Consider the following 17,431-nt stretch of genomic DNA (forward strand, 5'->3'; position numbering starts at 1 on the left):
CGGATGTCAAAAATATTTTGGGATTATCCCTTTTCGCTTCCGTATGGAAAGTACAGAGCAATCTACGGCAGAATCATTAAGAAATGACACTTAAACTAACTAACTTTGCTGAAGCGATTTCTACTTATTACAAACGATCTGTGGGAACACCACAGGGCACCCACATAAGCGGCGTGTATGGTCGTTTGTTCGAAATACAAAGAAATGTATGGGAGAATATTGAAGAGACGTAGTATCGTAAACTTATTCATATTTATAAACAACTTTATTGTAATAATCAATACAAAAGGCTGCCATCAGAGAGGAACTGAATCCTCATGTAAGATGACCCCGAGGAACGTCTAGTCAGTAGATGAATCGCCGGCGTGAATATGTCCCTGACTCCCCTCTCACATGAGGCGTTTGAAACAGGGCATCGTTTACCATAATCCAATCAGCGTGGAGCAAACAGCGTGACGGTTGCTCCCTTGCACACCAAATCTGTGCCGCGGATGCCGATCGCTTGGAAAGCTGCATTTCTCGAAAGTTTTTTGGCGGTTAGCGTTTGGATTTTGAATGGATCTTCGATTGAATGTCACGAGAAGAAGTGTCAACCATTTGGTTTATCTGGTGTTCGATTTGGAAGCCGAGCAATTCCAATTTCTGGGTTAAAATCGGCTTCGAAAGCGGAGCGGTCGAAAATGAGCTTTCCACCCTTGTCTCCTTCTTATACAGTAGAGTAACAGTCATCGCGAAATCTACCAAATCGCTCAAATTCGTCATTTAGAACCATAGAAATGACAATACACGGCAAGTGAGGTAGGTTTACATTTATTTTGAGCCTTAACATAGACATTCTTTGAGTAAGTTTACGATATTACGACTTTCAATATTCTCCCATACATTTCTTTATATTTCGAACAAACGACCAGACACACCGCTTGTGTGGGTGCCCTGTGCTTACATACATATGTTAGCAACTGTATGTGATCCTAATTAAAACTAAATAAATAAAAATAAAACCGAGGAACAAGTAACCGCATTATAAGATAGTTTCCGTGATGATGGATCAGACGGCATTTTAAGTGTATTTAGAGGGCCGGTCGCACGGAGAAAGAAACATTTGGATGGCTTGACGGAACATCAGGACTTTCATTGCTCAACTATGTAATGTCCTTTTTCTGCAGCACGTTTGCACGACAAACATTTGGATGGCTTGACCGAATATCAGGACCTTTATTGCTCAACCGTGAAATTTCCTTGTTTTGCAGCACGTTCGTACTAAAAACAAGACGACAACTTTGTTTGCAGGAAACTCCAAACAAATTGTTTGCCGTTTTTTTAATGGATTTGAAAGTGTGAATGATTTTGCGAACACTACTGAAATAAACAAGGTGCGGTAAATGTTGCTTGGCAAGAAACCGGCTTCTTTAAAGTTTGTGAAAATATCCCGGTCGCACTCGTCGTCTTTAGATAAAGTAAATAAGTAATGAAATACGTCTAAAGACGCCGAACTCTCTCAAAGATTAGGCCCTGTTCACACTACACTGAAAAATTTAGTTTGGTATTGGCCAAAAAATTGAAAACTTTGTAACGACGAATTTTTTGTTTTCGTAATAGCGTTCATTCGTGAAACCATAAATGTCAATCAATCGAGATTTCGTGACAGTGCGTTTTCTTTTATGTCGTTCCGGTCAATGACTGATCGCAAAGCAAAATGTCTCCGCGAAATGTTTTAAATGCCCTTTTTTGCTGTTTGCTTGCCACGAAAAACCTGACTGTGGCTATTCAACAATTACTTCTTGTTTTTGTTGGGGAGGACTCGGCTTTTACGGATCATCGAGACTTCAACTCAGCTGTTCAACCGGACGTCGATGATTTTAACTGTTTTTCCGTAGAAATTTGAAATATGATGACCAGTCGAAGGGTATCTGTCAAGGATTTAGATTTTCTCGCCCGACAAAAATTTGTAGGCCTTCAAATCTAGTTGACGGCATCTTCGAAGTTTGGTGGCACTTGCGAAATTTTTTTTTCCAAAACAAACAAAATTTCGCTTAGTGCGAATAGGCCCTTACTAAAACCGATATATGGTTGATACAACAAAGTTCAAAGCATTCACCTTTTTACCGACATTTTGCTCTTTTCTCTTTTGTTTTCTTAATGTCTTTAAGTATAATTTCTCAAGTATCCAATTTATAAAACGTATCTGGAGGCTCACGTATATTTTGATAGCGTATTGTACGCCGAATACTCGACTATTTGTGTCAGTAGTCGAAAGCGTTTTTTAACGAGCGCTGTAATAATTCCCTACCAATACGGGAACAATAAAATCTTCTAACTCTTTTTCGAGAAACGAAACTATTTTACAAATCAAACATATTGTTAATCTATTCGCATGAAGCCATTTTGTTTTATTTCTGCTTATTTTATGTTGGCCTTGAACTTTTAGTTGTTTGTATTGCGTAATGATTGCGTCCTTTGTTAATCAGTTTGAGTTTCATTCTCTATTAATCAAAAACAAGAAGATTATTTAATTTATTGAAAACATCAGCCCTGCACCCTATGGAACTTGTGGCCTTATACAATGCAAAATTCGTGCTCTAAACCCTCTAAGTGAAGATGCTCTATTTTGAGGCCCAAATCGATGACATTATCTAAAGATGACATCATCTAAAGATGACATCATCTGAAGCCTAAATAAAGTCAATTAGTAATTGTATCGCGTATCTATGAATCGCATATGAAAAGTGTTTGGGCTTGTCAACCAGATATCCATTCATTAAAAAGCATGTTCCGCTTGTCCTTCTCTCTGTCGCAATTCGGTACTTGATGAGGTCGAAATCTTTTTAACCGCCAAGTTCAAGCCATGCGGTTGAGAAAAATCTGCTAGAGAAAACGAGCCGATTTTGAATTCGGAGGCATATATCGTAACGCGTGATAATATGGTAAGGCGTGAAAATATCGTAAGGCGTCGGCACCGTTCTTAATTACCAGCCGTGAAGACTCATCATTGCGTTCCAGAAAGTTCGATATAAATTTGCAAAGTCGTTATTATAAAGGCAGTAAATTCAACGAAGGTAGCTCAGAGTAGAGGTTTCTATCACGTCCTTGTTGTCTCCTCTGTCCTTCGACTTTATTAGGAGTGCGCGCATCAGAAAGAAAGACATAACACGAGGTAATTAATATTCTATTATACTTCGCATAAACATAGACTACCACACAGTCAAATCTCCTCGTCCTTTAAAACCGAGAAAGACAATTGGAAATAGTTTTGCGGAGAGCAAATCTTGTTATTTACTCAGAAGTTTAATCGTGTGATGAATGTTTTGTTATCAGGAACAAACTCTGTGGAACCTTCATGTGCTGGTAGACAAGGGTTTCGCGTAGTCAAACTTTGGTTAGATAGCTTAAACGAAGATCTATGTTTTTTAGAAACATGTCAAGTAAAGGCTCGATTCTTCTTCTCCTTCTTTCGGCTTATTCAGATTGTTTCTTTTTCTTCATTGTTTTTGACGTTTTCCACTCTAGTGGTTAACTTCGACCGCACAGACTTGGCCCGCAGGCCTTTGAAACATGTCAGACACCATTTGTTATTTTCATTGCACTAAAAGTAGAAACAATTCAGAGTTATGGAGAATTTACTTTAATGAAACATGTACTCTAATTTGAGTTTAATCATGAAATTTTGAGGCGCAAATCAATGACATCATCTAAAGATGACATCATCTAAAGCCTAATGAAAGTCAATTAGTAATTGTATCGCGTATCTGTGAATCGCATATGAAACGTGTTTGGGCTTGTCAACCAGATATCCATTCATTAAATATCATGTTCCGCTTGCCCTTCCCTCTGTGGCAATTCGGTACTTGATGAGGTCGAAATCTTTGAATCCGCCAACTTCAAACCATGCGGTTGAGAAGGAAATCTGCTAGAGAAAACGAGCCGATTTTGAATTCGGAGGCATGGAAACACAATCTAAGAAAATTTGTCACCAAGTACCAGGGAAAATCGGCACTGATAACGAAAAAAACTTTTCATCTTAACACTGATGAACGTCTCCCCAATATAAGGATGTTGGACTGTCGGGGTGAACTAGCTCGAGTGCCACGAACAAACGGGAGGCACCAGGAGTCAGTAAAGGAACTCATTTTCACTCTCTAAGACCCTGTCTCTCTTTTACCCTTTCAGCTCTAAGTGTGCATGCTCTTAAATACCCTATCGGTAAGCATGTTTGAGCTTACGGGGTAAATTACCTTGGCAGAGTTAACATATTTTTAGAATGCTAATCAAAAACAACTCACGAGACTTGCAGCACATGGTCTTGCAGCACATACAAACCAAGGCCCGCAAGACTCGCTTAAGGATTACAAGATAATCTAACAGGCTTTAACAATTCCCCAGCACTTAACCAGCAGTGGTTCCCAAACACTTGTAGTTTCGGTAGTTCATAACAAAAGACTTAAGTAAATGACAGAATTTGAGAGTGCATAAGAGGCGAAAATTGAGGGAGTTAATCTGAAAACTATAAAAAGCAACTTTCATGCCTTACGATAAAGAATAAAACCTAACGCAAAGGAACATTGGATTTTTACAAGATTCCTCATCATCAGATTTTTGCATTTGTTTTCCTGGGGGCGTTGTGGTTTGTTGTTTTAGTTTCTATTACCTATTATAACATAACCAAAGTAAAGCGCACGCTCTGATTGGTCAATTTAGCGTCCCCTATTTGCCCATGGGTGTACGCTGCTGACGTAAGCAAATGCAAAGACTATTTTTCCCCGCGCGCTTGTTTTTTCTGGTTGCGTAAGATTTGTTAAATAAAAGGGAACTCTTTCGCTACAATGTATGAAGGTTATGTTATAAAACAAATGGTAAACACCACAGCGTACACTATTGAGTTATGGATGCACTTGGGGGGTTTGCTAAGCACTCAAGAAGCTAAAGTCGCTCTCGGCTATCGCCTCGAGCGACTCTTACGCTTCTTTCGTGCTTAGCAACCCCCGCGTGCATCCATAACTCAATAGTGTACGCTGTGGTGTTTACCATTTGTTAATTGAAAATAAAAAACACAAAGGAAACTCGGTCAAAAACCGAGTGCATTGGACGAACCTTGAAAACAAACTGTGACGTACGCCTGCAAACTATAAAAGCGATTTTCATGCCTTACGATAGAGAAACCTGATACAAAGAAAAATTAGTTCTGTAACAAGATCCTTTAGTTTCTATTACGTACTAACGCCATCTCCGCTTTTCCTCCCACTCAGCTCTTCATGAGCTCTTTTAAATGTAGCGAAGTCTTAGAACAATCGAGTTAGGGAAAAAAAGTGATAAGAGGAAAAATTAAAAACAAAAAGGAAACGTGGGCGGCATGACAGGACGGAAAATGCGTGCATTGTAAGTACCTCCCGTTCTCCCATATAAAGCCTCAGAAAACTTTTCGTATCAAGAAAAGTGGCTCAAATTTGATAACAATAGGCTTTGTTAGACAGGCGAAAAATGACCCTATATGACCAGTTTTGAACAATGGCGCATCAACTTTAGAACAAACGAGGGATTTGTGGAAGCTTCCGATTAGCATACAAGCAGGAAATTTTAACGTTCGGAAAGACTAGACTTTAGTTTAGAACTATGACGACTTTAGCTTAGAACTATGACAATTTCTGGAGAAAGATTTATACGGGGAGAGGTGGTCTGAATGAGACACATAACGTATTTTGAATTCTCGATGTGTGCACTGCCACATTAGCGGTCAATTTTTTCCTGGGGTAGACCATTGAGAGTTGACTCGACGAGACAAATTTACATACGTATGATGCACGATCCTCGCAGGAGGATCGTGCATCATACGTGTCTAATACCGCAGTTCAAAATATATGAACTTCATATATACATTGTATCAGACAAATTTACGCTACCCACTTCCCCGAAGCGGCTAAATCAGCGTTTAATTTTCCCTTGGGGTACTCCGGTGACAATTTATCTGTCGTGTGCAAATATGCGCTACCTACTCTTCCAAAATAGGTAAATTGTGATGCCAAAAAATTTTTTCCGACTAGTCACGAACTTTTTCTCGTCGCTTCGGCCAAAGTCCCTCAGCGCTACAAAGAACAAAAGGACTATTGATTACTTCTTACTGTGTGAATTTGAGCCGGAACAATAGACCATTTCTTGATACGTCTAAGTGTCATGACCTAGTGTATTTTAAGTAAGTGACAATATTGTCACATAATATGCTTATACCCATAATAGAAAATAAGGTCACATCGCTGATCTTTCTCGAAAATTTTGGGGTCTGGAAAGTTCCCTAGAATAGTGAATTTATGACAATGACAATTTCGAGGAGAGCTCATATCAACGAGCAAGAGGCTCTGAATGGAGATCAGAGTGTGCCTGTAGGGAGAGGAAATCTTTGCTGTGCCAACGATATTTTTAGAAAGTGAATAAGGTAATTATTATTTCCATGCATATCACAACGAATTAAGAGCCGATATAACGAGTTCTTTTTTAATTCCTCCCATTGATCAGAGTCATCACTACATGAACGACAAAGTCTTAAAAACTGAGAAAAAGGAATGGAATTCTTAACGTGAGATGGACACGAAGGCGAATATAACAAGTAATTATGCGAGTCTGTAGGTTTGTAATACACACTAGTGCATAAACCGTTACCTTCAATTGAAACTTTGATGTCTAAAAAGGATAAAGAATTGTCAGGAATTTCCCAGGTATACTTCACGTGCACCTCCGCCAATGTAATCTTGCACTTATTGCAAAAAGATATACATCGGCGAAACAGGCAGAAGACTAGGTGACCGATTCCGAGAACACCTTCGAGACGTGGAAAGGAATGACAAGGACACATCGAAACCAGTCGCTAGACATTTTAATTTACCTAATCATTCTAAGCAACATATGGCAATCTGCGGTCTTTCCTTACACTTAGATAGCACGGAAAGCTGTAAAACTCTTGAACAAAAGCTCATCTTTCAAACCGGCAGTCTAAATCCCACAGGGATCAACGAACGCTTTTCATTCCACTAATTTATTCATGTTTTTCTCATTGCCATGTTCCCACCAATAACGTATCTCCATTTTCTGCCTTTAAAAGCACACATAACCCACAATTCCTCTATTCGCTCCGACGAAGGGCTAACGCTCGAAACGTCAGCTTTTGTAATCGTTACGGTGGCCAATTTACCATTTCAACTTTGTTGATATATCCAAATTACTAATGTGTTTGTGTTAGTTTTAGAGCTATATAATACAATCTTCTCGCTACAGGAAGACTGATTGCCTGACTAGTGGAACTTTGCATAATAGTAGCTTAAATTTCGGTTTGAACGCGTTGAATTCAGCCGCGTTGTATTTCTGTGATTGACGTATTTGTTCATTGCTAAATTTGGGCGCAAGGCCTAAACTTATCAGTTGGACGCAACCACCACCAAGTTTTCTTTTTCACTGCGAAACGTTAAAAAGAATTCAAATCATCCTATTGCGACCCGTCTGTTATTATGGTACGCGAACACTGAAATTAAGTCCTTTTGTCAACTGATAGAAATAGATAGTACAGAACACGGAGAGTCTCTGATGGATTGACGGATAGCTCAGAGCTAATCAGAATCTGGAGACATATGGTTGTCTAATTGGATCACTTACTTTGCCTCTCTTCACTCATGAGCATCGATTAAAACCAGCAAAATTTGGCGACAGGGGCAGTGGCGGTACCTTTGGTCGCATCATGCCAAAGAAACTGGAACTAGACCCGGCAGTGTAAACGGCCTTGCTCTTAAGAATCGACCCATCCATAAGATTATTTTAGATTTCAGTCTTATTTGATCCAAACGCAATGAGAAGATTTCAGGAAATTAATCGACAAGATCTGTTTATTTTTTTCGGTTTACTGTCAACTCACCACCACAACAAACTCGCCACCACAAAACTCGTCACCACTCAAAGGGAATCGCCACCGGTAGCGATTTGACTTAAACGTGAAAGCTAAGATGGAGTAGTATATTGCGAAAAGGGAAAGGTGTAGTATCTCAATAATGGAACATTAAACGAAATAAAATATGTTGATATCACGAAGATTATGATCAGTTTGCGAACAGAAGCGAAACCAGAATGATATTCACCGGGTAATTTTCGCCACGTGATTTCCGCCGATATGAATGAAATCGTATGAAACTTACCTCATAAAAATTCTAAGAGGTCGAAGTATATTGCGAAATTAAAAGCGCGCACAAATACAGCGAAGTCTCCTCAAACAGACTTTGGCGTCCTTTCTTTGCTTAGTTAATCCTCTGTTTTAAGGAGTGAACGAATGCGGCCGTCAGAAGGAACATCGCTCACTTGCTACTTATTATTCTAATTAATTATAAGTTTGATCTGTTTGCTCTTCAGGGACTCCTAGAGGACGCCAAGTCGCTTTCTGAAGAATTTTGCCGTATTTGTTCGCACTCTTAATTTCGCATCGTAAAAACTAAAAGATAAGTAAACTTCAAGATGGAACCTTTCGTATGATATAAGTTTCATTAGATTTGATTGCGAATCGTGTGAAAGTTAACGTCGACATTCTTTGTGCTTGAAATAAAGGGTATACCGAACAAAGCAAGGAAGCCAAAGTCTGTTTGAGTAAACTTCGCTGCATTTGAACGCGTTTTTAAGTGCCCCTGTCTGAGAAAGTGTTCCGGCGGCCAAAAGTGCTTGTTAGCCGATTCGCCCGAAACTTGGCACAAAAGTTGAGTGTGATAAGGTATTTCAGAGGCCATTTTGGCTCACTTCTCTGACTGTTTGTTCTGGAGTTTCAGGGGAGTCCCATTTGTGGCCTATAGAGCACCAAAAATTCATTCTTCTTGGGGGCGTTTTGAAAGTACTATAAAACTTCATAGGTAAATTGTGCTACCAAATGAATTTGACCATGGACTCTACTATAGTGGAGCTTTTACTTCTTAAATGTAGCTTTGTTCTCAAGCGATTAGACAGAGAGGGGCCTGGGGCTAAAGTTAGGTCAAATTTGAGGTTAAAATCACAACGCAAAATTGCTATTTTGCAAAAAACCATAACATTCACCTGCCTTCTTGCACTTAGCGAGCATGACCATGCATATATAAGCTTACGTACCGCAGTGGGCACCGTCCAGGTGACTTGTGATCCACCAGAGATCTTAGGTACTTTAGAACTGAATAAATGGAACCATCCACCAAAGAGGGAATCCAAAGTTAGAAGAGATGGACGACAAATAATTATTGTTGCTGTTTAAATGAAATATTCCACACGAGACGTGAGATGATGCCAATTGGGCTCGCCATTTTGGACGTGAGAGTATTAGGACTGGACCGGGTTTCCATTCCTTCCCCTATTCAAGCGTAAATGTTTGTGTCCTTATCAAGTCTTAAAAGTGTGGCGATAAGAAGTTTAAGGATTTTTACGATGGTGTTTTGTTCCTTTGGAGGGGTAAATGATCAGTGCGGTGCCGCGTCATAGGCTCTGCACGAAACAGGAGTGACTCCTTTGTTTTCTTGAGATAATGACATGACTGCTTGGTTAAATCACAAGTACAAAGGGTCAGTTGCGTCTGGAGCGAGAGAAAGACCGGGTGATACCAAAGCTACAAGTACAGGTCATTCGAAATATCTGAAAGGGCTCATACACGCGCATAAATGTAGCAAATGGCTTTTTAAGTGCCACTCTCGCTAGGAGCGGTCCTCTCAAGTTCATATCCGAAAAAAATTTTCCTCATTGTTTTTCCTATGAAAGGGGTTTAGGACACATGTTTCAAAAATAGTTTGGTTGTTTTCCAATTCTCTTTTGTATGAAGATTTCAACTTTTGCGAACTCTCTGCCAAGGGAAGATTAGCCAAGGTGTTGCAAAAACAAAAACTAGGTCAACCACAGTCACTGTGCGAGTTTTTTTTGACGTTGAAATTATAGGTAGTGCTAATCGTAAGCCGCGGTATTATGAACCTCTTCTACAGTTAGCAAATTCCGGTGATTGCCGCAAGTGATAGTCAACAAACCCCGTCACTCAAAACTCAGTGAAGGCTGCGTGACTCCTCGACTTGGTCCAGTCCTCTCACTGAGTTTCACATCCAACATGGTGGGCCAGTCGTTACAATAACAATCACATCCCGAGGCGTTGCATGGCATGTTTCACATAAACTGCAACACAAACTATTTGTTATCCAGCTCTCCTAGCTGTGGATTTTTCATTTACTGCCGGATGATTTGATTTATACAGCTCTAACGTACCAGGGAAATCGGATGGATCACAAGTCAGCTGGACGCTACTCCATACAACTTGTATGTATCATCCTGCTCTTTTACTGACGCCATCATGCGTATTCACAAGAGCTAGCAGAGCTATCAAAAGTTTAAACGTAGATCTTCTGTTAACGGTCGTTTTCATTAAGCTCATTTCATACTGCATAAAAAAATGGGCCTGACAAAATATAGAGACCTTGCATGCTTGTGAGTATAGTATGTATGTAAGTATGACCTGAAAAATATAAATCAGAGGAAATTCAAGCATCTTTAAAAAGATTGGCATATCTAGGTGAGAACATCATCAATTGTGCTCTGTGATGGATACTAGGTTTTCAAAGAAAAAAATTACCTTTATTTTGCTAAACCCTGGTGTCTGTAGTGCTAATCAGAGGCTTTTGTAAGCTATGAGTCGAGGTATTTCTAAATAATGACACTGATTTGGCTTTAATGTTTTATTTTCACTCACCAAGTACAAAACAAAGGCTTTATGTCAAGAATTTGGTGTGTTTATAGCATGAATTATGCTCAAAATTCCATTTTGCTTGGCCTTAGAGGGGCATAGAGAGTTTGTGCCAAAAACTTAACAAACCTCATTAAGCCAAATTTTTCTCAATTGATTTTGATAAATGGGTCACTAAATTGCATACTGGATTTGGTATGAAAGTTATGCAAGAAGGCAGGTGAATATGATGGTTTTTTGAAAACTAGCAATTTTGGGTAGTGGTTTTGACCTCAAATTTGACCTAACTTTAGCCCCAGGCCCCTCTCTGTCTAATCGCTTGAGAACAAAGGTGCATTTATGAAGTAAAAGCTCCACTATAGTAGAGTCCATGGTCAAATTCATTTGGCAGCACAATTTACCTATGAAGTTTTATAGCACTTTCAAAATGCCACCTAGAGAGATAAATTTTTGGTGCTCTATAGCCCACAAATGGGACCCCCCCTGAAACTCCAGAACAAACAGTCAGAGAAGTGAGCCAAAATGGCTTTTGAAATATCTTATCACACTCAACTTTTATGCCAAGTTTCAGCCTAATCGGTTAACCACAGCTTTTGGCCCCTGGAACACTTTCTCAGACAGGGACAGTTAATTTCGTAATATACTTCGACTTCTTAGCATTTATATGATGTAAATTTCAGACGATTTCATTCATATCGGCCGAAATCACTCATAACACTTGGCGAATATAACTCTGGTTTCGCTGTTCGCAAACTGATCATAATCTCCGTGATATCAACATGTTTTAGTTCGTTTAACGTTCCATTATTGAGACGCTACACCAAATTTCTGAGTCCCTTTCTCTTCTCGTAGTACACTACTACATCTAGGCTTTCATTTGATGTGAGTTTCACACGAGAGGCTGCACATAACGTTTAAGTCAAATCGCCACCGGTAACGATATCGATTTCTCTTTGAGTGGTGGCGGGTTTTGTGGTGGCGAGTTTGTTCTGGTGGCGAATTGACAGGATACCACTTTTTTCTGTTATAGGTATTTTGCAACATGAAAAGACTTCAGCATATACCGCTGGTCATGAGTAGTACCCCAGTGTTTCAAAAGAATCTCGAATATGGTGTTCATGGGAAAAATTGCGAGGACATTTTCTGTGTCTTGCCACAATGCGTGAACTTTAAGTTACAAACCAGGAATGTCAGCTCATCTCGAAAAGACAAACCGAACAATCATGCCACTGGGGCTTCAGGCGACAAGACTGCTAGCGTCCTGCAAAATAATAATGGCAGCAATACAGTGTCCTTAAATCAAGCCATTCTAGACAACAATGCAGAGAAACAGCTCGAGAACGATATAGCCGAGATTGAGAGGTTTCTGGAGGGACAGATGGGTGACATGGGACCTCAGCCTTGTTTCTGTGGTCGTTTTGATATTGATGAGCAGAACTTATTGCCCCCTTATACCTCAAAAGAGGATTTTCAGGTTTCTCAACAGACGGACTCGTTACACCGTTACAACCCAAAAAGGGATAGCCAGACCCCTAGCGAGACAGCGAGGAACCATCAACCTTATTCCCGTGACTACGGCGCAGAATTTGAGAGGAAAGGATATAACTTAGTGAAACCATCTAATTCAGTGGTTGGGCGGAATACAGAATCTGCTGAAAATCCTTTATTTCCAAGTTACTATGAGACGTTTACGTCGACAGATCAATTCACTGTTCCATTAAAAAAGTCAGAGGGCATTCATGCTGCTAAACGCTCGAGGAAAGATCCCTCCGTGACCAAGCCCATGCTTGTACCAACCACCATCGTACAAGGGAGGACTGCTTGCCACCTCTCGGGGGCCAGACAATTTCCCGGCATACAGTCCAAACCTAGCCGAATGGCGTTTGGAGTTCTCACACAGATAATGCAGATGTTTGAAAAACCCATGTCTGCTGATGTTGAAGCGTTTTTTGTCCACGTTCTTCAAAAGGCACTCATAGAGATGCGGAATGCCGCCTCACGAAAGGGGCATCAAGTGTGATCACTTTAGACCCAGAACGATTTTTTAAAGAATCGCATAGCTTAAAGTAAACACGCGCTCTGATTGGTCAATACGTCAACCGGAAGAGAGGGTATTTAGCGTGGAATCGCACTAATGCATAAAGCGATATCGCTGACGTGAGTCGCGAGCAAACATTATTGTTACGAACGTGAAAACGTAAATACAACTAGTACTACGAAAATATGAACAAATATGAACAAATTTATAGAAAACAAATGTCTTCCAAATTTTGAATTGAAATTGAAATTCTTAGAAAATTGGAGGACACCACTCACGCTCAAAAGTACGAGAAAACGCATAGAAAAAAATCAAAATGCCAGAGACGAGGGAAGAAAGCCAAACGACAGTTCTCGCCGCATCCTCGGAGACCCAGGGGCTGTGAGTCGATTTCAAGTTAAGGGCAGAAGAGCCCCTGGAGACATTGTCTTACAAGACTAGTTCCAAACGGTCGCAGTCGTTCTGACATCTGATTGGTGCCAGAAAATCTTTGTGTTTTTCTGCCCAATCAGAGTGAAGTGTCCTTTCGTGTGTTTTAACACGCACATATGCAACAAGCTCTGTTGCTAGCTATGTTTGTTTGGGCCGTGCGACGAAGCTTTGCCCGAGGTGAAAAGTTTCAGGCTCTGCACACAATGTAAGAGAAATCGATCAGATTGTCCGCGAAATCTTACCGGAAATTATACTGAATACTTTCGCAGATATCACAAGAGAACGAGTTTAAAAGTTTGCGAGGTTCGTATAAAACATAATGGTTGCAGGCATTGATATGTCGCTTTAAACGTTAGATGAGATGTAAGCTTAAATCTTTTTTTTTAGATTTTTTGTATAATTTGTTGTGACTGAAACTTTTCCATTCCCGTGAAGCTATTTCGTCGCACGGGCCACGCAGGTATGTCAAGCAACTGGCGCTTACACTTAGGTGGCTTTCTGTGCGCGCCAAACTCTAATCGTTGCTTTGTAGTAAAGTCTTTACAATATGGCCAAAGTTGCAGAGAACGTTAAGTTCGTGGACGACCTCCAGCAAGCGCTTAAAGAAAGCTTAGCTGTGTTTCCGGTTAGCTAATTAAAATCTGAACAAAGACTAATCATAGAGAACATCGTGGAAAGGAGATATGTTTTCGGACAGTTACCGAAGGGGTTTGGAGAAAGTTTAATCTTTCAACTGCTGCGTTGAGTGTTCAAATTCTTGAGCTCGAAAGGCCACGGATTCTCCTCAAGTCCCTTGGTCATTGTCATTTCACCTCTTTTGTCGATTGTTGAAGACCAAATTAAATACATTTGATCATTGGGAATCGATGCTGCTTTCATTGAGGAAAACAATTCCAAAGACCAAGAAATATTGGATGGAAAGGGCAGGCTTGCTTTATTGTAAATGTCAGCTTAGTACAGGGTTATCTACCCACATCTAATAAACAAAAGTTTCAACGTTTAGCTTTTCTTTTTTTTCAAGCGAAGATTATATTAGATTTTGGCCGGGCGTGCACAAAAAGTTGCGTAAGCGCCAGTTGCTCGACATACTTGCGTGGCCCGTGCGACGAAATAGCTTCACGGGATTGGAAAAGCTTCAGTTACAGCAAATTATACAAAAAATCTTGAAAGATTTAGGCTTACATCTCATCTAAGGTTTAAAGCAACATATCAATGCCTGCAACCATTATGTTTTATACGAACCTCGCAAACTTTTAAACTCGTTCTCTTGTGATACCTGCGAAAGTATTCAGTGTAATTTACGGTAAGATTTTGCGGACAATCTGATTGATTTCTCTTACATTGTGTGCTGAGACTGAAACTTTTCACCTCGGGCCAAGCTTCGTCGCACGGTCCAAACAAACAGCGAGCAACAGAGCTTGCTGAATACGCGCGTGTTAAAACACACGAAAGGACTCCAAAGGACACTTCACTCTGATTGGGCAGAAAAACACAAAGATTTTCTTGCACCAATCAGATACCAGAACAACTGCGACCGTTTGGAACTAGTCTTGTAAGACAATGTCCCCAGGGGCTCTTCTGCTCTTAACTTGAAATCGACTCACAGCCCCTGGGTCTCCGAGGATGTTCTCGCCGAGGAAAACCAAACAAGCGTTACGAAAGAAAACCAAAACAGGTATCAATGCCGAAAAAGGTCAAGTATCTTTTCCCGAAATCCAAACCATTGTAGCCTATACAGACGACGAACTGGCCTCTTTTAGATACAACATGGTTTCAAAAAACACTAGACGGCAAATTCACAAATTCGAGTGGTCGCAAAACTGTCATCCAAGCGCTCAGTGATGATTTCGACCCAGTGGAGATATCAGAGCTCACTGGCCACTCCAATCCGGAATCCATATCCAGCTACAGCCATAATCCTCTGGAAAAACAGCGGCGAATGTCGAATAAGCTGGCCGCTTTCAACCCACGCCAAGCACGACAACTACCAACGGCTATTCAAGTCATGCTTTACGGGAGATTGTTCTCAATAGCTCAGCCACGCCAAGCAACACAGCAGCTACAAGTGACCTTGACAGCACTGCCAGTCGTTCTAGTTACCTGATGGCAGGAGCAGTTGGCGGAATGTTTATTGGAGTAACTTTTAATAATTCTCCAGTAAATATTTCCATAAACTTTCAGTCCAGCATTGACACCAACGAGCGACTCCCTGCGAGGAAAGAAAAAGAGTTAAAATTGTGACTTTTAACTGAACTGTTTTTCGCCAGAGTTTACCGAGAAATTCCAGTCTTAATCATTATATTTTGAATACACTTTTTTTTATAACTGTAAAGCACTTACCGGTTTTTTTTGTAGATCTTGCTTTGATACCGGAACGCTTGAAATTTTCATTTCGCTTGAGGATTTGACCATTTAGTTGTTGATTGTCGGCGCTACATTCTGCCAAGTTGAGTGGTAGCAGGCAAATCTCTGTCTTAAATAACTCCGTATTGTGTACTTTTAGATTTTTTACTGAAGATTGTAAAATTTGAGGCACCGCTTTCTCCACGAGTTTGAAATAAAAGTGGTTTTCATTCTAAAAATATCTTGTTCCCTCTAGTCGCTAGATATTGACACCTGACTTTGAAAGGGTTTCCATCGTTTGCGCGCACAAAAATACAAATCATCTGGTTTCGCCCAGTGATTTGGTGGCTTTAGCTATGTGATGCAAGAAAAATTCACGAGGTACAATTAAAATTGTCGACGGTTCAAACGAGAGCGACGTACCTTGCTTTCCATTCCATTAACAATGACAGTTCTGACAGTTGACTTTAAAATGGCTTTCTTAAGGGCGCGCGTACGGAATAAAAACAAACAATAACATTGCCGTTTTAATTTCTTGTTTTCTTATTTTTATTCTGTTATGCGATTCAAGAAAAATTCACTACCTGACTCGTGAATTCTACGTTAAATTTCGCTTGAAAAATCGATATCGCACTCATCGCTTCGCGATTCATGCGATATCGGTTTTTCGCGTAAAATTTAACGTGGAATTCACTCGTCAGGCAGTGAATTTTTCTATAATATAGTTGTAAATTGCTAAGATATTTTTCATCCTTCTTGATGAGGTTGGAGATTCAGGTCGGATCTGTACAGATATATCATATATTTTTTCGAGCGCGAAATTAGCGAAATCTAGAAAATATTTTTCAGTTTTGTAGATTGTAAAAAAAAAATTGTACACATTTTCTGAGATGAAATATAAGAAATGTAGATTTAAGGCTATAAAATACTTGAAATTTAAGTTGCACATCTCCATTTTTGATTGATATTTTCATGAAAAGTATATTTCAGTCAGCAGATATTAGCTCACCGTCCAGAGATCGGTCTTTGTTGGTGTTTTTATGGTTCGTAGGAAAGAAAGGAGCTAGTGCTTCCCCTAGATATGGAGTGCGGTGCTGTGGAGAAGCAGAGCGCCCCGGCAGGAACATAGTACTGCTGATAATTGAAAAAGGTAGAAGAAATAATGCTCTGTACGCAATTCTGGTCAGAATAAAGCCGTTTTAACTAGTTGGAGAGGGTCTTTATTCGAAAAAAAACAATTCATAATTGAAGCGGAAGTAACTTCACTTCGAGAGAAGGACTCGCTCGTCATAAAGGGGACTGCTGATAGACCGTTTCTCGACACGAAAGGTAGAAATGAACCTCCCGAAGACAAGAAAGACGTGAAAAAAAAAAAAAAAAGGCAAATTAGCGATGGACAACTTCGAGAACGTCTGGGAACTCTATTACAACTGATTCTTGTCGTACAGTTCTCAGTCAAGGTTAACAAACGACACTTACCCTCTCCCCCTCGAGTTTAGGTTATTGCCAGCTTGAGAGAATTGTTTTTAATTTTAGCTTCAAATTCTCAGGAGTGACCCAAAAAGTATTGTCGAACAAGCACTTACAGCTTCGGGATAATTTGCAATCTTTTACAATACTACTTGCTTGAGCAAATCTACGTTTATTTAACATTTCAGAGTTTGATAGACTCTTGAGGTTTTTCTTCAGTTATTATAGCGATTTCAATGCCACTACAATGCCTTCGAGCGCCTACAGTAAAAGTAAAGGAAAAGACAAAATCCGCAATGATGCGTCTATGTTTTGGTAAGTCTTCATGAAATTTTTCCTCCTGTTCCGCGCTGTGTCTTTTACTTGCTGTTATATTTAGCGAACTAAGGCCCTGCATCCAAAGTAGGCCTGTGTAGAAACTTAATCGATCAGACTCAACAATGCAG

General features: G+C 40.0%; 1 protein-coding gene across 12 annotated transcripts; it reads left to right on the forward strand.

Annotated features, from left to right (window-relative positions):
* Window positions 1–458: 458 nt before the first annotated feature.
* On the forward strand, window positions 459–16,722 carry LOC111338957 (uncharacterized). 12 transcript variants are annotated; one of them, XR_015991642.1, is made up of 3 exons: window positions 1,937–6,424; window positions 6,505–6,615; window positions 8,380–8,586. XR_015991642.1 is itself a non-coding variant. In XM_088733021.1 (3 exons), exon 3 carries the CDS (start codon window positions 11,745–11,747, stop codon window positions 12,720–12,722), a length of 978 nt encoding a protein of 325 aa, XP_088589147.1. In that variant the 5' UTR covers window positions 5,020–6,424; window positions 6,505–6,615; window positions 11,733–11,744; the 3' UTR covers window positions 12,723–16,722. The 12 variants fall into 12 exon arrangements, 8 of the variants coding, with proteins under 8 accessions (XP_022801263.2, XP_088589143.1, XP_088589149.1 ...); XR_015991643.1 differs by having other exon boundaries at window positions 1,938–6,424; window positions 6,505–6,595; XM_088733021.1 differs by lacking the exon at window positions 8,380–8,586 and adding an exon at window positions 11,733–16,722 and having other exon boundaries at window positions 5,020–6,424.
* Window positions 16,723–17,431: the final 709 nt, after the last annotated feature.

Source organism: Stylophora pistillata, chromosome 9 (genome assembly GCF_964205215.1).
Source record: "Stylophora pistillata chromosome 9, jaStyPist1.2, whole genome shotgun sequence".
Classification (NCBI taxonomy): Eukaryota; Metazoa; Cnidaria; class Anthozoa; order Scleractinia; family Pocilloporidae; genus Stylophora; species Stylophora pistillata.